Source organism: Dufourea novaeangliae, unplaced genomic scaffold (genome assembly GCF_001272555.1).
Source record: "Dufourea novaeangliae isolate 0120121106 unplaced genomic scaffold, ASM127255v1 scaffold96, whole genome shotgun sequence".
NCBI lineage: Eukaryota > Metazoa > Arthropoda > Insecta > Hymenoptera > Halictidae > Dufourea > Dufourea novaeangliae.
This window is the reverse complement of record NW_015373974.1, coordinates 926593-946467: the sequence shown is the minus strand read 5'-3', so window position 1 is coordinate 946467 and position 19875 is coordinate 926593. Positions and strand designations below refer to the sequence as shown.

At 36.9% G+C, this 19875-nt stretch overlaps 4 protein-coding genes across 7 annotated transcripts; 2 read left to right on the top strand and 2 right to left on the bottom strand.

Moving 5' to 3' along the window:
• Positions 1-307: 307 nt before the first annotated feature.
• Positions 308-2614, bottom strand: LOC107187068 (solute carrier family 25 member 40). 3 transcript variants are annotated; one of them, XM_015575063.1, is made up of 8 exons: positions 2538-2614; positions 2089-2304; positions 1660-1826; positions 1452-1586; positions 1208-1379; positions 942-1138; positions 781-865; positions 308-570 (listed from the first exon to the last, which is right to left on the bottom strand). In XM_015575063.1, the coding sequence occupies exons 2-8, from the start codon at positions 2204-2206 to the stop codon at positions 329-331; spliced, it is 1116 nt and encodes a 371-aa protein (XP_015430549.1). In that variant the 5' UTR covers positions 2207-2304; positions 2538-2614; the 3' UTR covers positions 308-328. The 3 variants fall into 3 exon arrangements, with proteins under 3 accessions (XP_015430549.1, XP_015430550.1, XP_015430552.1); XM_015575064.1 differs by having other exon boundaries at positions 784-865; XM_015575066.1 differs by having other exon boundaries at positions 1217-1379.
• Positions 2615-3246: 632 nt separating this feature from the next.
• Positions 3247-8596, top strand: LOC107187069 (ras-related protein Rab-11A). The gene is made up of 5 exons (XM_015575067.1): positions 3247-3571; positions 4925-5120; positions 5998-6272; positions 6628-6784; positions 8461-8596. Exons 1-4 carry the CDS (start codon positions 3532-3534, stop codon positions 6762-6764), a joined length of 648 nt encoding a protein of 215 aa, XP_015430553.1. The 5' UTR covers positions 3247-3531; the 3' UTR covers positions 6765-6784; positions 8461-8596.
• A 4162-nt stretch (positions 8597-12758) lies between these two features.
• Positions 12759-14878, bottom strand: LOC107186951 (vacuolar protein sorting-associated protein 72 homolog). The gene is made up of 6 exons (XM_015574923.1): positions 14472-14878; positions 14164-14375; positions 13860-14042; positions 13554-13773; positions 13072-13281; positions 12759-12990 (listed from the first exon to the last, which is right to left on the bottom strand). Exons 1-6 carry the CDS (start codon positions 14603-14605, stop codon positions 12759-12761), a joined length of 1191 nt encoding a protein of 396 aa, XP_015430409.1. The 5' UTR covers positions 14606-14878.
• Positions 14879-15577: 699 nt separating this feature from the next.
• Positions 15578-19821, top strand: LOC107187067 (beta-ureidopropionase). 2 transcript variants are annotated; one of them, XM_015575061.1, is made up of 6 exons: positions 15578-15602; positions 15698-15956; positions 16047-16297; positions 17866-18254; positions 19154-19471; positions 19555-19821. In XM_015575061.1, exons 2-6 carry the CDS (start codon positions 15850-15852, stop codon positions 19636-19638), a joined length of 1149 nt encoding a protein of 382 aa, XP_015430547.1. In that variant the 5' UTR covers positions 15578-15602; positions 15698-15849; the 3' UTR covers positions 19639-19821. The 2 variants fall into 2 exon arrangements, with proteins under 2 accessions (XP_015430547.1, XP_015430548.1); XM_015575062.1 differs by having other exon boundaries at positions 15584-15602; positions 15703-15956.
• Positions 19822-19875: the final 54 nt, after the last annotated feature.

Below are 19875 nucleotides of genomic sequence, written 5' to 3'. Positions count from 1 at the left end.
GTGATTTTTATGGAGTGACACTAAATGTTTATGACTTTTGTCGACGAAAAAATTAGATGCCACGTTGTTGTGATATTGTTTTATATTGTCATAGAACGAAAACCATGACTTTTCCTGTCACGTGAGAACGTACCCGAAAGGTGCACTGTGAACGAGTGTCGTATGGAGTTGGCTTAAAACCTTACGGCGGAATTATCAGCGGTCAATAATATTTCAGGAAAAGATATTGATTTGTACAAAATAGAATACGACCATTCTAAGGGAGATTTAAATAAAATGTATTTAGTCGATTCAAATATATTTTATGGTACATAACAAAATATGCATGTCATTTGTCACTATTGGCTTTGTGTTGTAGGTATTGCATGTCGTTTTCATGTTGAAGTATTATATTTGCGTTGTACGTTTGAAAGAATCGTTTCCCGTGTTCGAATGTCGCGATCATAATCGCGCATGCTGGAGCTACTTTTATCACTCGAGGAATCAATCCTGTGAACAAGCCTTTTACACCGTTTTGATGGTAAATTTTTCTTATTACGGTCCAAGTTCCGCTGCTACGTCCAGGTTTATCTGAAATCGGCATTAACAATTGAATTATCTTTGTTTATGATTCACAAACAGTGCACAGTTGATGGAAACAATATGTGGTTACAAAATTTAGAAAAAAAGATTTAAAGTTACAAATATTATTTAAATTTTTTAGTTCCACGGGTAGGTAAGGAACTGTAATTGGTCACCAGTATTGCGTGAAATACGACTAGAAATTTTCTAAGAGACTACTACCTGAATAAATTTCTTTCTCTCCCATATCTATCTGTCTGTGTGTTTTCACTACGTCGAAAGGTATCGTTAAAAATGCTGCTATCTGGAAGATTGAAAATGTAAATTAAGTTTCCTACGAATATTAATCGAGCAAGGGTTCGTTGGAAAGTATTACTTACAAAACCTGCTATAGCACCCGCTGCAAGATTAAAAGTAAAAGTTTGTTGTTTTCCGCGACATTGTTGTTTTATAGTTTCATAATTTAACCAGTAAATTGCGCTAAAAGGTACATCACGTAGGAGAGTGCTGCTTAACCCCATCCATAACCCAGAAACACCACTGTGTCTTACAACGGTTTTCAATGCTTGCATTATTTCTGTGAGTAGAGTATAGAGATTATATTCATAAATTGAAATATAAGAAAATAACGTTAAGGAAAAATTACCGGCATAACTCAATTTCTGCGACTGCATTTTCGTCCTAATTAATTCTAACGGGCTGACTAAAGTTGCAGCCCATACACGGGCTATGGCCCCAGCCAACATAGGAATCCAAAACGGTTGTTCCATAGCTGCAATACTAATTTTATCCCTTCTAAATTTATTATTATACTGATCCTGAAAGAAAATATACAATATTAGAAGATGAATAAAGAGGAACAAGCAATATCGAGACACTTATTGTGTTACCTTAAAATATAATCTTAATTGTTCGTACGAAACAAAATATACTATAGTTGCAGGTACTGCTAGAACAAGAGTAGGACTTAGACCACTCCATAAGGAAAGAATTCCTTCGTTTTTACCAATTTTCATAAGGGCATCCTATAAATATTAGTAAATTATTATTAACAGATGGAAAACATAGTATTTCATCTTTTACATTAATTTAATTTACCACTGTGCCATTAAATTTTCCATTTCCGCTAGCCCACGCTGGGCCTCTACCATTTGGACATGGACACAGATGATCCATTAAACCATTACAGTAAAGAAAACATTTATTTGAAAGCATTGCTTTCTGCTGTGCTTGAAGGCGAATTTTTACCACATCCAAAGGGGTCACTTAAAAACATAAAAAGGATGATTATGTATATTGGTATAATCTACATAGAACTAATAAAATATTTTAAATGCTTCCACTTATAGGTAATCAATAAATGTTATTTAAATTATAATACTATCAATGGTAAATATTCAAATTAATCTGTTATACGCACTGAAATATTTGAATAAAAGGCTCATTGGTTTTATTATACATTTAAACCATTGTATATGCTATAAATGCATAAAATCTCGAATCTAGTGATTATATTAGCATACTTACCAAATACTGATGTAATAAAAGCACCAGTGCATGAAGCCACAATTTGTTGATATGGCTTGATCCTAAATCTAGGATCGTCCAGATCCAAATCCGGCGGTATATTACTTAATTTATTCATAGTTGATTTTTATCCTACTTTACGCTGATGCAATATGGTACATACATTATCTTCCGCATTTAACGACATACTTCTCCGTCGATAATCGCATGACTGATCTAGAACAATAAAACACGTGTGCGGTACAGCATAATAGAACGTTTGTCAGTCCATAAATTCGGTACGAATCGTACCGGTCGATGATCTATAACGTTAGAAATTAATTTAACATGATCCGATCACATGATTTCACTGCGAATTAAATGTTTGAATAACTAAAACGGACATCGGTAAGTGTACAGGAATAATACGAAGTAATGACTTCAGAGATAATTCGATGATGATATGTAACCTTGACTGCGTTTGTTTCCGCTTGATAACACGTTCTAACTTTTAAATTATTCGATTATATCGTATAATTACGATCTTGCGTAGAAAAAATATAAATACATAATCAGTGAACGATGCATTCGTGAACCGGCCCGATCGGAAAATAACATGACACTACATACGCAACAAATCGACCAAAGAATATGAGTTTCTGAGTTAAGAAAGTGGGGGACTTTTTTAATTCAAACACGTCATCCCATTGAAGGTCCAATATACATAGATCATAAAAATATTTTTAGAGATGTTTAGAATAAATAAGAAAAACGTCTTTGTAGACAAAAATGTTTTCAATTTACTTATTATGTTTTGTATTCTGCTTTAATTAATTCTATTGTATGAAAAGGTGATTCAATCGTGATTTTAGTTCCCATTCATTTAAAAAACGAAACCAATTAAAATATATATTAGTTATCCAATAACGATTATCCTGCTTTGAAATGTCCATTTCAAGTTATAATTCCAAAGAAATTTCGTCCAGATCTACCGACAGCAAATTCTCGCGTAATTAAATATGGAAATTCGAATGTCCCGCTTTTTCGATCGAATTACAGCAACCGTCGCCAGAGCTGACTATCTACACTATTCGTAAACGTGACTCCCGTTCGATCTGCGCGTGCGTTGACAGTCACGCATTGCGCATGTGTAATTTATCAGTTTGGAGGGGCGTAGAAAGGAGGCCATATTGTACTGTTAAATTGAAAGAACGAAAATAATTATATCATCGTGTGCTCGTGCCTGTTTCGTTTCGTAGTTTATTTCGGCGCGTACGTGTTTCACGACGGTGTGTCGACCGTTGGTCCCGTGGAGAGCAACAGTGTTAACGGGGGCCCGAGAACGAAGGCTCCTCCTGGATTCTTGTAAATAACTACAGGGAACCGTATCAGTGTATACCCGATAGATCCTAGCCACCGTCCGTCAGTTTGCTAAAAAAGAAGGGTACCGCTGCTTCAGACGAGATGGGCACTCGGGACGACGAATACGATTATTTATTTAAAGGTAAACCTAACCGCCCGTTCGTTTCGAATTCTGGTTACGTTCGCAAAATTTCGCTTAACGGTGAACATTTTTCCCAACACCACATATATACACGGTCCACGTACGTGTGCGCACACAGGCAGGCATTTGCATATTCCCTCTGTATACACACACACACACACAGAGAGAGAGAGAGAGAGAGAGAGAGAGAGAGAGAGAGACGCGTACGTGTGTGTACGTGTATCTTCTTCCTCTTCCCACTGTTGTGTCCCCTATAGGCTCTCGCGTGTCGTTGGCGCGTATCTTTACACGACAATTTTAACTCATCTGTGTGTCGTACATCTATGCATCAGTTTCAAATCAACAATTGTCATCGTTCAATAACAATGGGCGACCGTATCAACATCAAGTTCGAATCGTGACCGTTCGAACGATTGACAGAGAATAGCGGTGTTAACAGGGCGCCTAGCTTAAACGATGACATCAGACACCTAGCGTGTGTGTGTGTGTGTATGTCGTCTTTAGCGAACGAAAAATCGTACGTGGGAGAGATTGTCATACTGATTTTTCGTGATGGATGTGTCATTCTGTACTGAAATTATTTTTATTTCCATCTTTTTTTCTTATAGAGAAAATATGGGCTTGAGAAAAGTTTCATTGGACTTTGATGATTGGTTTTCTCTTACTGCAAAATTATGTGTGCAAATAAAGGGCTAATTCTTATCTACTGATGTTTGATATGAAAAAAATGACTCAAAGATTAAATACTTCTAGCTGGTTGCTTAGTTTCGCTAGAAAGGATTCTCAGCTTTGACAATATCCTTTATGGATATATTTTTATCTCTTTTTATTTTATTTTGGAATATCTGTTTCCTGTCACTTCTCACATTGTAAATTAAACAAATTTCAATTGAATTTTTTAATATCTAGTATATTGTTAAGATAATGCATATATATTTTGTGTATAATAAATTGGTATATATTTTTTTTAAAACTGTTCCATGTGGTAAACAGAACTTAAAATATGTCAACCTATATCTAGGACACCCTGTATGTTTAAAGACATAGGTACTTTCATTTTGTTACCAGGTTGTTTTATTAAATGAAGTAGCTCCTTGAAATTACAATTATGTTTGCAGTGGAAAAAAGAATATTTTACACTTTACAAAGAAAATTTGCACTTTTTATCGGTGCTTAATTTCCTTCTATTTATTGTAAAGTTATGGACAGGATAAAGCAGTGTAATGTGTCTTTATAAGTGTATAACAAATGCTAAACAGTTCAGAATATGCAAGATCTCTTGGATAGATCTTCGTAATAGTTTAAATAAACAGTTTGTTTAACAAAATAATAATTGTCCTTGTGTTATTTCAGTTGTTCTTATCGGTGATTCTGGAGTAGGAAAAAGTAATCTCTTATCACGATTTACGAGAAACGAATTTAACTTGGAATCGAAGTCAACCATAGGAGTTGAATTTGCAACGCGTAGTATACAAGTAGATGGAAAAACTATCAAAGCCCAGATTTGGGACACAGCTGGACAAGAACGTTACCGTGCAATTACTTCTGCGTAAGTTAAAAAAAAAAAGAATAAAAAATGAAAGGTCACATTATTGTAGTTCTCCGAGCAAAACGATAAAACGTTATACTACTGGCGACAGAAAGTTTAAGAAGTATTTTTACATGTCGAAATAGGACAAAAATCAAGAATAACATTATTTTCAAGTTAATTGTCGAAACATAAACATGTTCTACTTAAAAGGCGCGTGAGTCAGCTGATCAACGGGCTCGGTCGATGACCGTTAGTGGCGTAATCACCTCGAGTTAGGCCCGCTTACACCGTAAGTTGTGACGTCTTGTACTGGAATAATTTTTTTTCAAAAGTTTCTGGAACATTCAGTACAAATCGTTGTACGACATTAAACCTGCCTACTTGCTAAAAGCCAGAGACGTTCATAAAAATCCGCTTTATTTTCGTTAAGTTTCATGAAAATATTTCGCACTGTCACAAGGCGCCTCGTATATTACAGCACTGACGGTTATCGACCGAGACGGTAAATCAGCTGACTCATGCACATTAAAAAGTATCGATACGTATTGATTTTTTTCGTATGATGCATAAAGTATCGATATTAAAAAACAAATCAGTATGAAGATTATTCCTTTTAGAATAGTTCTAAGATCTATAGATGTATCGATGCATACGATATATCGGACAGAAAGTATTGATATTAAAAGTTAGTATTGATTTTCATCTTATTTTTGCACATAGAATCGCTCCTTAAAGTTTCTGGCACCAGTAATCGAACGTCCTGTATATTGAACGATTTATCAGCTTTTGTACGTGACGATAGCATACATAATAAGGCTAAAAGTAAAAGAAGCGTTTATCAGCTGCATAAATGCCATAATTGTATGTTTTGTTTGTTTTTTTCTTGGAATGTTAGATATTACCGTGGAGCAGTTGGAGCTCTATTGGTGTACGATATCGCGAAGCATCTAACGTATGAAAATGTGGAAAGATGGTTGCGGGAGTTGCGGGACCATGCCGATCAGAACATTGTACTTATGTTGGTGGGAAACAAATCCGACCTGAGGCATCTACGCGCGGTACCGACCGACGAGGCGAAAGTGTTTGCAGAAAAAAATGGCCTTTCTTTCATTGAAACTTCTGCATTAGATTCTACCAATGTTGAGACAGCGTTTCAAAATATCTTAACAGGTGAGACTCTGCTCTTTTACCTGAGGGTATTGATTAGAATAAAATAAACGCAATGAACTGTCGAGAAATATTATTAGTAAGACTAGTCATTATTTTTATAGAGATATTGAGTTTGTGAACACGTACGTTACTATTCTACTCGATGGAATGTTTTTAGCTTCCTGATTGGGTATTGAAAACATAGAACAGAGAGATAATGAATAATGGTATGGTATAATGTAGATGAATATTGTAAAAAATATTCCAGTTTTTTTTTTTTGTCTACATCTGATGCTCAGTAGCGAACGTGTTAATACAAAGATAATGTCCTGTTTGGGATCGCAAGGTGTGTGACGTAGAGTTTGATCGTTTACAGAAATCTACAGAATCGTATCGCAGAAACAGATACGCGATCCACCAGAAGGTGACACAATCCGGCCACAAAACGTAGAACCTATCGACGTGAAGCCAACAATGAATTCAGAGGGAATGCGTAAGCAGTGCTGCCAGTGACTCACCTTGCTGCTTAAAATGTGTGTACACGCTAAATACTGTATCAATATCACACGGGAGTACACTCGAGTAATATCATGTTTCCTAAGAGAAATAAATTTTTAGTCTACGGTCCAGTAAAACAAAAAAAAGTAACGTGGAAAAAAAGAAAAACAGGAAAAGAAAATAATGAAAGTTTCTGGGAATAATTCTTTGTACGATAGCATAGTTTTAATATAAGAAAACTATGGTTAGTTAATTATAACTATTAAGTTGATTTGTAAGTTGAGTTAATTTTAACATATGCATTCAGAATTAAATATTACTAAAGATACTTTTATTATGTATTTTTTTCTTCCAATATTTAGTGATCTCGATCTCTCGTTGATTTGCTGTTCATAGTTCTACGATCTTTGAGGACACAAACAAGAGTGCGACCACACTCTTCGCCCACGTGTCGTACAAACTTATTAATTAGACGAATAATAGACTGAATGCATCGTTAAATACATGACTATACTTTTACGTTTTGTAGGATTTACTTAAAAAAAAATACTGTTTTTCACGAACGGCAAAAATAGATGCTACTCAGATTTCGTTACATCAAGATAATTTATTTTCTACGTTCGAGGAACAAATGCTTTTCGTTTTGGCTCGATATTTTACATTTATGTACATGAGAATTTCATTCTTTTACATTGAAGAACGATATACTATATCAATGCAAGAGGAATAACTCGATAAATGGTACGCTTCTTTTTCAACTATACGTTTTAGTGCCTTTTTTAATGTTAATACACGCTGTTCATTCTTCATCAGTATTATTTCCAACGTGTTTTGTTGTAACGTATATGCCTCAAATGTGTATGTGCGTGATGTATACGAAGGTGGTTCGTGGAGATGTTAATTTATAAGAAATATTTATGAACTGATAGCTGTAAACTTGAAAAACTCTAGTTACTTTTACTTGAGCATAAGAAACTTATGTATAGTTAGCATTCCTTTTATTTTTCCTTTGCTTGTAACTGAAATGTTAAGGGTTTACAACGAATTTGTTTATTTTGATAACAGTGTATAACATTCAACTGAATAAATGCTCGTTTTGATCATTGAGACACGTTCGAGTTCGTGCAGATCAATTTACTTTGCGCGTGTAAATTTATTCCACAATGTAAACCACTCTCGATACGTGAAACAGTATACAATTGATGGAAAAAGTATGATTCATGCATCTCACATCTGTTCGATCATTCAGTTTTCTTATTTGATACACGTTCTTTATAATTCTTAAATAATCAACCGAACAAAATCATTCGACTATTAGAGTTCTCCTCAATTTTATTCAATTTCCTTTAACGTTAGCCAAAGCTGATTAGTATGTCCTCTTTTGGTCTGATTCTTGGTGACCTCAAGAATGAAAAATATGGGTATCAGTTCATCAGTAATTGGCTCTGGCAACTTTAGTCATTTCAGAGTTTGCACATTGAACTCACACGTGTACAAGAGTGATATCATAACATTGTTGCGTGCAACAGAAATTCGAAGAGAACCGTTCAATTAGTCACAAAAGAGACAAGAAACAAAAGATTCTCATCTGTTTTATATATCCCCTCCGCGAGCATTAAGGATGATCGTTAACGGTACAATTAATAACAACCAGTCGCGTAATATAAATGCCATTTAATAACCAGGCTCTGGGTGCATTTTGTTTTTCCAGAAGGACATACAAAGAGGCAAAGGAGAAACGAAAAGTGGTCGACGGTAAACGTAACAGGTGCATACAGTACAAGTGTCAAGACTATTTACGAATATAAGTATACACGACTCAAAAAAAAAAAAAAAAAAAGATTTCCCAAATAATCCAAGTGGCTCAGGATCGAGACGTCAGACCCTCTTCCTTTATTCTATCGCTTGGAAGCGGATTTTTAGACAAGTGCGCCGCCGCGAGACGTACTTAAGGACTTATTCTTTTACATCTTACATTCACGGTCGCTTAGCTTCAATACACGAGGGACACACAACATAAACACTTCACTTTTGAAAGACAAGAATGGACACCACGTACCATTCGTTCCTTTTCCAAGTTCCTTCGGATTATTTGGGAAAGTCAAACATAATATCTCGACGCTAGAAAATCACGATGAGGATCGGGGCACCCAGGCGACACGTGTACCACATCCAAGCGAAACACGATCGACCGTGATTGGGGAATATTAGCTTGTGTATACTCTACAAATCTAATGGCCGTCACTGCATACACATTGACCTTTCGTTTTTCTTTTGAAATTTTCGGGGAACACCGCGCTATTCGTAAGAGAAAGCGACAGAAAAAGTTTTAAGAAACGCGTGTAAAATCTATTCCGAGTGACAGAAGCTACGGCGATTGTTCGATAAATAATAAATGATTTTTCACGTTTAAACGAGCCATTACCTTTGTAATACACATCTGATCATTCCCGCCGAGGAAACACGCACGCACCTAACCAGTCTTTCTCCCCGAAAACATTCATCCAACTCATCCTCGCTCGCTCCCTATCCCGGAACCCGATTTCCTAACCTCTATCTTTGTCTCTGATACCGTGTTACGATAAATCAGTGTCGTATTACTGCTTCTTTGTAATACATGTACGATTCTAACGCAGCCGCGTAGTGAGCGATCGTGAATACGCGAATGATTTGTAAACATTATACAGTGAGAGGCGCAGTTCGAAACTCCTGGCCAAAGTTTTGCAAGTGTGTGCGTGTGTGTGTGTGTTTCTGTCCTGTGTGCGAGGATGAGAGGAAGTTTTTCTGACGTGTACCATACATACAGGTCTCTGCGAAAGCTTGTTAGTTAGTGGTTTGAGCGTACAAGATTCCATGGAATCTGTGACGACCACCTGTTGTGTTGAACTTATTTGTAAAAGAAATGGATCACAGTGTCTCCAGATGAAATACTGTACGGTCTCTCAAGATGCAACAGTTGTGTGAAATTGGACAGGTCTTTGTCAGAAATTGGGGAGAGAGAAAGAGATCATTAAGAGCGAGTGTAATAGGCTTCATTGGGATGATTTCGTAAAGGAACAACCAAGTATTGTAAAACATTAGTTTTGTATCAGTGGATATCATTCTGCACACATACTTTGTTTATGTTAGCTTCAACTGGAGAGAACAGATTTCTTGAAAATAGAGAGAGCGTACAGTATTCTACCGTGTAATACGTAATACGTTACCCCAAGAGGCAACTGTTAATAAATCTCTTGAATGTTATAATATATAAGATCTATTAATAAGTTTTAGTAACAATTCTCTCTTTGATTCTCGTTTAAAGGAAAATCAATAGGTGCTGTGTCGATAAGCATCTTCGAACACTGGTATAAGGGAATCGTTCGAGGATCTAGATACTTATCGGCTCTTCTCATCCTCGAGGGCATGCATGACTCGCACACACGTCCACGAAATTTGGCCACACGTTTCAGGAACAGCCTAATAGCATTAACACACGAACTCTTGCGGTTTAAGTACACAAGTGCACAGCAATAGCGGAGAAACCAGAAGAATGATATAGAGAAGAGGCTTAGCATTTGAGTGTACGTGTAAAGAAAGCAACGATTAAACAGGGCTGAATCGGGAAATAAAACACTTTATTGTTGCTCACTCTCTGCTTTGAAATTTGCAATCTAGTAGCGTTGACTTCGAGGCGCGACGAGAAGCTTTGCCGACTAAGCGCTTTCGAGGCTACCCTTTTGTGTTTTCTTCTTTCCAAGGATACAGAAAAAAAAAAAAAAAAAAAAAAAAAAAAAAAAAAAAACGAATAATGAAACGTGATGAACCGAAAAGCTCGTGTCGCGACAAACAGATCCTAAATAACTGTGCGTGAAGGTGATATGAAAGTACCGCGTGAACAATCCGCGAAATTACTATCGTCGTAGATACTTTTCTAGTGTCTAAATAAGTATTGCTTCGATGTGTGTGTAGCCGCAATGTAATCTGTTATCGTTACGAGTCCTCGTTGTATCTTGATAAATAAATAGAGAGTGAGTAAAATGTTGAAATGTTGAAAAGTTTGAGTTAAAAAAAAGAAAACAATAATAACAATAAAAGAAGAAGAACAAGAAGTCAAAGAATCTGTCTAGGCCTACTTGGAGGGAACACAAAAAAATAATCTTTAATTTGGAGAACGCAAAGTTCCCAAAGTAAATCATTGACAAGATAAGAAAATTGGAGAAATGTATGTCATTTGAAGAGCACCACGTACGTGTCGGAAGAAGTTATTTGTAATTGTGTAATTACAAAATTTGTTGGATATTCCTGTTATTTCTGTTATATCATTTAGTATGTGAATTTGACGGTGTGAATTACTGTTCTGAGAATTGGTTATAATCTGTATCAAAAAAGCATTGGGCTACGTGAGACATGGAAAACAATGTATTTCGTAGAATGATTTCCAACAGTCGATTCACCAAGTGGACATTATTATAAATTGAAACGGTGTACAATTTCTTGTCATCGAAGCAGAAAGTGGACCTCCACTTCCGGTGTGTTCCCTCGCCACCAACGGTCACAGCTTTCGAATTACAAATTCTTTCAGAAGCGATATTCGGTTGTCCACGATGAATCACACAGTTTTTTTTTTGTTCGTCGTGTATGCGATAAAAATAATATCGATCATGAAGACGATATACATTTCTATCCAGATAGAATATCCCTTTATTTCTCCCACCATATTTTATATATATCCTTAGGTTACGAGACATAATCCTTACGGAACCGTAAGATGTGAATTTCCGTTTACGCTAAGCAGAAACGAATTTGTACGACATGGAATTTAGAAGATAAATTATGCATCGTTATAAGATTAGTTTATTCGATTTATTCGAAAACGAAAAAAAAAAAAAACTAGGAGGGGGGATACGCCGAGCCTGTGTGTCAACGCAAGGGCGTTTTATTAATCAATGCTTTGTACTTAATAATTTTATTAATAAAATCATTTTTGCTTTGAACACCACATGTACTGTACGTGTAATGAGCAATGTTTGTGGATAGTATTTCGAACCGTCACTTTTATTTTATTGTTTAAACGAAAATAGATTATTTCTCGCGAAGAACTTATTTATTATTGATATCAGTTATTTTATCCTGAGAAGCAATACAATATTTAAAAAACGACGTCGTTTCTGTCTTATCAAAAATCAATTGTATTAACTGTATTAATGATACCCGATACACAGCATTCGTTAGGCTTCAGACAGTAACAATATTAAGTTTCAACTTTATGTACAAATCAGTATTGTAACGTTATCTCGCGTTGAAGAATGTCCACTGAGTTTCAAAAGGTCCGTGTAACTTTGTGCGAAAGACATGCAATAATCGAACGCGTAATAAATTATACAAGTATTTACAAGTCACGTATCTAAACAATTTACTTTCAAGTCGTTCCATCAAGCTTCCGCTATTAGAACGTTTGTTGAATGGTTTGATAGAAGCAAAACAGCCAATGTACTCTAATATTTGCAAGTATTTAAAAGCTCACGTATTTATTTCTACTTTTCTTAAAAGGGATTTGAATTAATTTAACGTTATCTTTGTTAAAAATACCGATTGAATGTCTCTAAATATACGAAAGACTTCGATCGGTAATAGTGTACAATTTGGTCGATATCTCCGATTTTCTTCAAACTTTAATACGTTGAAATGACCTCTCTAAAATGGGAAAATATCATTTTAAAAATTATCTTTTTTTTTTTATTAAACTAGCTTTAACCAACTCTGATCGGTATAATGCTTTGAAAATAAACAATTAAACCTCTTTTTTACTGTTTACAGCTTATGTTCTTTCATTTAATCTTTTATAAAATGATATTTTGACTTTTTAGACAGCCCCTTTCAACATATTAAAGTTTTAATTAAATTGGAGATACCGACCGGATTGTACACTATTACCCTTCGATCAATAAGAAAAAGTAAACATTTCTGTCACTAATAGCAGAAGTATTGGTGAAAGTATTTTATAATACTCGTAATTTAGGAAAGTGACTATGAAGGCATTGGAGTAGAGGCTGGCTCAAGGCGTATCATACTCCTCTGAGCACCAACGTGATTTTTCTGCCTCCATTCAAGCCATCGTAACAGTTCTGGACTCTGTGAACTGTCATTTATATCAGTTCGAGCCTCCAATTGTTGATAATATGCTTCACGTAGCAATCGAAATGTTTGCACGTTTTTATATGGCAGCTGAGTCATCGGATCCAAATACTTTGCTGGCAATCTACATTATGTTTTTTTCGTACTTGAGTCAGCTGAACGCGTTCTTTCAATCAATTTTAATGTTTAATATACAATAACTTACCTTGTAATTGCACATAACGCTTTCGTCGGTGGTATCCGAGTGACAGGTTTTTTAAAGGCGTCCGAGAACATTTTCTCATTCTCAAAAGTAATGAAGGTTCGCTCATAGAACCCTTTCGTTTCCTCATAATAGTACTTCTTTCTCAAAGAAGAAGAGGAGGAATCTTTTTTGCTGGTGTCCTTCGCACCTTGTTCCGATTTTACAACTACGCTGTTGAAATCCATTGAAAATTGAATGAAAAATGCTGTTCTCAGATATCATAAGTAGACTGCGGATGTTTATGCGAATTCTAGTTTTTATCGCGGACTTTACAGTAACTAGAAGCGAATAAATCTGTTGTCTTATCTGTTCGAGAGATTGATCAATTGGAAAATAATGTGAGAAACATGATTGGATGGCTCGATAAAAGTTTTCGTTTCATTGTGCGTTTGCCACGAACGCATTAAATCCGCAGTCCGTTCAGAAAACAAATTGTATTCTACCTGTTTCCCATTCCTTCTGAGCTTTTGTTCTCAGAATTTTCACTTACATTCTTCTCGTCATCTTCATCAACCGTAATTTTATTGTCTTCTTTGTCGGAATTCACTTTGGAAAGTACCATAACTGGCATCGACAGCGACTGGTACCTGATCATAGGTCCTGTTTGCGTTTTCCTGACTGTTCTGGTGTTCTTCTTTTCACTTTCTAATTTTTGATACTTTTCTGCGATACAGGAACGCGAAAGTCAAACAAGGAATGGAAAAAGCACAGTCTGTTCTTGAACTCAGAATTTCTTATTAATGGCTCACCTAACGATTTCATGTTGACCTGTTCAGTCTGAAGTGCTTCTTCTAATAATTCCTCCTGAGTGGGTTTCCAAGTATCGTGTCTTACAACTCTGGTCTTCCGCTTTTGATCTTCGTTCCTTTCACGCAATCGTCTCTGTGTTGCAGCTGACTTTGCGGCAGTGGAGCGACGTATAGATTTTCTTTCTAAAAAAGATTAGAACTTGTTGGTACAGTGCAAGTCGCTTTGAGAGAAAAAAGGCAACAGTAAGGAAGTTACTGTCAACACAAATTTCTGATTAATTGATATCCTGCATAAAGTGCTTGCCTGTGCTTTCTATAAATCTTTTATGTTGTCTCGGTTGTCTCACTTTTTTCTCTTTCGGTAGCAACTGGGACTGAGCTTTGGGTTCCTTGTAAGCTTTTGTTACTAATCTACGTTTCTTCTTGGGTCCCTCCTGTTCTGTATCTGAAATCGGTTCGTCATTTTCATCTATACTGAAATCGGAATCTACTTCATCCTCTCCTTCATCTTCTTCCCTGAAATTGTAGTACCGTAAAGTTGTAGTATGATCTAAATGAAAGTAATAGAGCATTGGGATAGAAGGATTTATGTTGAAGAGAGTAGATATTAACATGTAATCATTGTCTTGTTCAGCTTCATCAAAGCCACCGTACGTGGTCTTGTAAAAATCATCTTCCTCTTCTTCGTTCAACAATTTTGACATTTTATTTCCAGCATTTGAACGCCTTTCCCTGTTCGACGCCATTCTCGCAGTCACGTATTTTCTTCTACTTCACAAATTATCCTTTTGCCAATTCGGTTTTCTCGTTTCGTTACAGATAAAGAGGTTAACTTTGGTTGTGTTGCGAGCGTAAGGCACACCGAACTTATTTACGTGTACGAATCGAGTATCACCTTTGATAATAAAAAAACAGCGCCACTGTCATAACTTATAAAATACTTCACTATTTAAAAACATTAAAAAATTTCGTTTCGTTCTCAAGTCCTTTTGTTCCCTTTCATTTTACTTGTTTGTATACTATCGAGTATATACTATGCTATGACCGATTATCGATAGTCGTATCGTCGACCACAGTGATCGACTTCAACATATCGTTATCTCGATAACAATCGAGATTGATATTTGAAAAAGTTTCGCGGTATTTTTTTTTCAAATCATTATCAGATAGCCTGTACTGATATAATAAACTGTGAATATTTAATTTATATTTTACAGAGAACAATGTATTTCATTTGAATATTTAATACTTTAAGCCGTATTGAAACTATGAAAATATACATGATATGTATTTTTGTTAACTATTTATGTTTTAATTTTCTACATTATCAACACTTTGTTGCCATCTAAGTGGTCAACTGACCGTTACTTTTTAAATGAAATTTATGAAAATAAAACCCTAGTGCTTACGATAACAGATTTCTTCCGACGAGAACAATTGAAATCCGTTTACATTCAGCGATAGTAGTAACTCCCGATGATTACACGTTATCAGTTCGATTACCTTGTATACAACATTTTCTCTAAAAACAATTCGATGCGATCTTCAGGAATGGAAAAAAAATTGTTCGGATACACCAGGGTTAATGTAAAAATAACCGAAAATAGGGTATCGCCGGGTCGACGTTGTCAGCCACGATAATGTTTATTTCGCGAATAAATAATCGCCACGAGTCGATTAAAAATTGCACACGTGGTGGTTAATAATTTGCCCGTTGAACCTCGTACAATACGAAGACAGCAGGTAAGATACGATAAATTTTCGGCGGCAGCGAGATACGAGTAACCCGGATCAACAATATGACTAATTGGACCCGTCGATACAAGCGTATTTTTCAGTTTAGATTAAACGGAGCCATGTTTACGGCACGCCGCCAATATATATATCGCCGTGAAATCCGTGGCTGCACATCAATTCCGTGGAGTCCCTGATCGCGAGCACATAACCTCTCTATTGGGTCGACGTTCTCAGCTCTACCATAGGCAACATCATGCAGAAAAACATATTCAACCACACTCTGGAGAGCATGCTGGAGAAGCATCTGCCCGAGAAGGAACTGGCCGAAGTGAAACGCCTTTTATATGGTCGTGAATTACAGTAAGATTTCATTACATATTTTTTTTTTCGTACTTAACGCTAGTTAAATGCAGGGTTGTTGATTGAAAAAATGGTATTTTAATTGGACAGCTCTTTGGATCTGCCCCAGTGGGTCGGGGACAATGAACTCGACGTGAAAGGGTTCATCCTCAGCGGAGAGGTGCAGGAACAACTGCGCCCTCCCAGGACCGTTCGAGTTGGAGTGATTCAACACTCAATCGTGGTGCCGACCACCGAACCGTTGCAGAAACAAAGAAGCTCGCTTCATCAGAAAATCCAAAAATACGTCGACCATGCGGCTGCCTGCGGCGTTAACGTGCTCTGTCTCCAGGAAGCCTGGGGTATGCAAAAATTATATTTATACATGTACACTTACGAGCAAACTTTGCTTCCGTTAGAGGAAGGGCCCCCTACCACTTGGTATTGAAAATTACTGCACTTATGCCAAATTAACATTCGATTTATCATTATTTTCAGTACTTGAAATAAATTTACCAACTGGTAGGAGGCCTTTCTCTTACGCCACATTTTCCCCTAATAGGAGCCGAGTTTGCACGTCAGTGTATATACAAGGTGTTCCAAAGTAGCTTTGACTCCCGGAAATTAGGGATCTTGGGATGATTTGAAACAACTTTTTCCTTAACGAAAATTTCATCCGAGGCGTGGTTAACGAGATATTAACGAAAAACCCCGACCAATCAGAGCGCGAGTCTGCCGGGTGAGCCCTGATTAGTCGGGATTTTTCTTTAATATCTCGTTAACCACGTCTCGAATGACATTTTCACTATGGAAAAAGTTGTTTCAAGTCATCCCAGAAACCCCCCACCCCTCTTCAGGGAGTCGAAGCTATTTTGGAACATCCTGTACATTAGAAATATGTTCGATTCAAGAATTCATTTTCTAAACAGTGAGTGCCGTGACCTCACATCCGGCACGAGCATTCAGTTATCAGGCGTCGAGGCAGCAGCGAGCTTATACACACATACTTATCAGCTCGCGTAGACTTTTTATGAATTCTGTTTTGAAGCAATAGCAGACGATCAGACAAGACTAACCTATGTGTTTACATGCACAGATAATGATACTAATTCTGTCTCCGTGAATTATGCACAGGAACAGTAGTCAGAAATTATCTGTAGATATTTATGAAAAAATTCCTGTTTCAATGAATTTTTAATTCTATTAAAAATTACATATATATTGATCTTGGCTCCGTGAAATATGAAGGAACGGAAAATTCAATCATAATATGCCTTACTTATCGAATTCCGAACGAATATTAATTGCACGGTAAATTAATACGAGAATATACAGGGTGTTCTTAAAACAGGCCACCTAAATATTTTCTCTATTTGTGATCATACGAGAAATATTTTTTACGTAATTTAAATGGTTTCAGGAGACGAATCGGATAGCGGAAAAAATTATATAAGTGAATTTAACATTTTTAGAGTTCAATGTCATTTCAAGGTCATACTTATTATACATCGATAAATGCATAATAATGTTGGTCAGAACATACGCCAGGAAAAATTATGTGCATATACGTAAAAAAAACACGAGTGACACAAAAACCATTAAAAAATGCACAGACCTTGAAAAAACTCAAGGTCACTTTGATATTTTAAAAACAAATAAGATGTATCCATCCGATGCAACCCTTAAAATAATTCAGCAAAACGTTTTCTAATACAATCACTAAGTAACGAGTCATTTTCGACAGTATTTCTAATCGAAGCACCCTGTATAAAAAATGAATTAATATTGAAACTACTAAACTTGAGAACTGTACAAATTCGACCAATTTAGCCTCCAAAAGTGCGTCGAATATCGAAGCACCATATTGTCTAACGTTTAGATTTTAAATGTTTAAAATTTTGTATTAAAATCTAACCGAATTATTTGACAGCTATGCCATTCGCCTTCTGCACAAGGGAAAAGTATCCATGGTGCGAGTTCGCCGAGGAGGTTGAAACCGGGCCGACAACGGTCCTGATGGCCGAGTTGGCTCAACGTCACGGAATGGTGATTATCTCGCCTATTCTTGAGAGGGACGTCGAGAACAGCGATACATTGTGGAACACGTCGGTGGTGATCGGCACGGACGGAAAAGTGATTGGAAAGCACAGGAAAAACCACATTCCGCGAGTGGGCGACTTCAACGAGTCCACTTACTACATGGAGGGGAACACAGGACACCCTGTCTTCGAGACTTCCTTCGGACGTATCGCTATTAACGTTTGCTACGGACGTCATCATCCCCAGAACTGGATGATGTTCGGTCTGAATGGTGCTGAGGTACACGATGATCTATAGAAATTTAAAAAAAAAAAAAAGGGTTAAGGAAGATAGGCCTTTTCCGATGGATTTCATATGAAATTTTCCGTAGATTACAGTTCTCACTGTTGAACTTTCGGGTGCAAGCCATGTTCCTTGTGAAATTGTTTTCTCAACGTTTCCTAAGCATTGCAGCTAGCTTCTTCAGGGGGTCGAAAGACCCTTTGGTGTGTACCTTGTGGTGCTCCTCTAATATACAGTGGACTCTAACTATATTGCCACTGTCCAGCTTTTGCGCAGGCGCTAAGGTTGAGGTTATGTTGATAAGGAGGGAGCTCTGAATTCATTGCCATTTTAGTCCCCTACAGGCCCGACCATGGCAATATAGCTAGAGTCCACTGTACTAAATCTGAAAAAATGTACTCAATTCTTATTTGCTCGCGTTTCTATGTCTCCATAAAAGCGTTATAGACATTTGAGGCTTCTATGTAGCGACCAATATAAAACAATGGGCAATGTATCCGTTCAGAAGCGTATGTCGAATCCACATTGTGGGCACACGTCCATTGTTTTGCATTGGTGGAAGCATATTGCTAGCGTCAAATGTCTATGCCTTAATGAAGCAGTAGATCTAACTCTATTGTTGTTGATGTTACAATTATTCTATTCGGAAAGAAGAAAGTACTAGATCTCCTCCTACCATTTAGTATTTGGAATTACTGAAATGTATGCCAAATTAACATTCGATTTAACATTAATTTCAGTACTTGGAATAAATTTACTAAGTGGTAGAAGACTTATTCTACGCCGCATTTGTCTCTAGTGGAAGTCGAGTTTCCTCGTGGGTGTACCAAGACAGTAGAAATTGTTGAAAAAGTACCAGTAGTGATCACTCAAGTCTGAAATCTTTGTTTCCGTAGATTGTTTTCAACCCGTCAGCAACTACCAGCCATACGTCTGAACCACTGTGGCCGATCGAGGCTAGATGCGCCGCTGTTGCAAACAGCTACTTTACCTGCGCCATCAATCGTGTGGGCACAGAGATGTTCCCCAACGAATTCACATCCGGCGATGGTGCACCAGCGCATCATGACTTCGGACACTTCTACGGATCCAGCTACATCACAGCTCCAGACGGAACTAGAACTCCTGGGCTGAGCCGCGACAAAGACGGACTGCTTGTCTGCGACATGGATCTGAACATGTGTCGTCAAATGAAGGACATCTGGTGCTTGAGGGTCGGTATTATTTTGGTTCATTAGATTCGTCATCCCTACGCTATTCCATTATGTTGATTTCTTTTTTCCTTTTTTGGTTCTAGATGACTCAGAGACTGGACATGTACGCCAAAGAGCTTTCCGAGTTCGTGGAGAAGAATCTGCACTTGAGGGAGCCAATGAATTAATTTTGGTGGTTCTGAACACTAAAATCTCGCGTACTATGGAGAAAAAAAAGAGTATCGCTCCCCGAATGATGTTTTCTTCGCTGGTTTTTTTTTGTATGAGGTGGAAAAATATATACACATATCTTTTGTAACGCAACGCACCGGAGTTAATCAAGGATTTACAATATTTTATCGTTTATTATAGTCCCCACAATGTTCAGAGATATGACGGAGCCAGTGTGCTGAGAGGATTGATTG

Coding starts and splice junctions, on each gene's coding strand:
- LOC107186951 (XM_015574923.1), bottom strand. CDS start 14,605: ATGGCGTCGAACAGGGAAAGGCGTTCAAATGCTGGAAATAAAATGTCA. Junction 13,774..13,859: donor GGTCAACATGAAATCGTTAG/GTGAGCCATTAA, acceptor CCTGTATCGCAG/AAAAGTATCAAAAATTAGAA. Junction 13,282..13,553: donor TCAGAAGGAATGGGAAACAG/GTAGAATACAAT, acceptor GGATTTCAACAG/CGTAGTTGTAAAATCGGAAC.
- LOC107187068 (XM_015575063.1), bottom strand. CDS start 2,206: ATGAATAAATTAAGTAATATACCGCCGGATTTGGATCTGGACGATCCT. Junction 1,827..2,088: donor TTTTATTACATCAGTATTTG/GTAAGTATGCTA, acceptor TATGTTTTTAAG/TGACCCCTTTGGATGTGGTA. Junction 1,587..1,659: donor GAAAATTTAATGGCACAGTG/GTAAATTAAATT, acceptor TAATATTTATAG/GATGCCCTTATGAAAATTGG.
- LOC107187067 (XM_015575061.1), top strand. CDS start 15,850: ATGCAGAAAAACATATTCAACCACACTCTGGAGAGCATGCTGGAGAAG. Junction 16,298..17,865: donor CTGTCTCCAGGAAGCCTGGG/GTATGCAAAAAT, acceptor ATTATTTGACAG/CTATGCCATTCGCCTTCTGC. Junction 18,255..19,153: donor TCGGTCTGAATGGTGCTGAG/GTACACGATGAT, acceptor TTGTTTCCGTAG/ATTGTTTTCAACCCGTCAGC.
- LOC107187069 (XM_015575067.1), top strand. CDS start 3,532: ATGGGCACTCGGGACGACGAATACGATTATTTATTTAAAG. Junction 3,572..4,924: donor ATACGATTATTTATTTAAAG/GTAAACCTAACC, acceptor GTGTTATTTCAG/TTGTTCTTATCGGTGATTCT. Junction 6,273..6,627: donor GTTTCAAAATATCTTAACAG/GTGAGACTCTGC, acceptor GATCGTTTACAG/AAATCTACAGAATCGTATCG.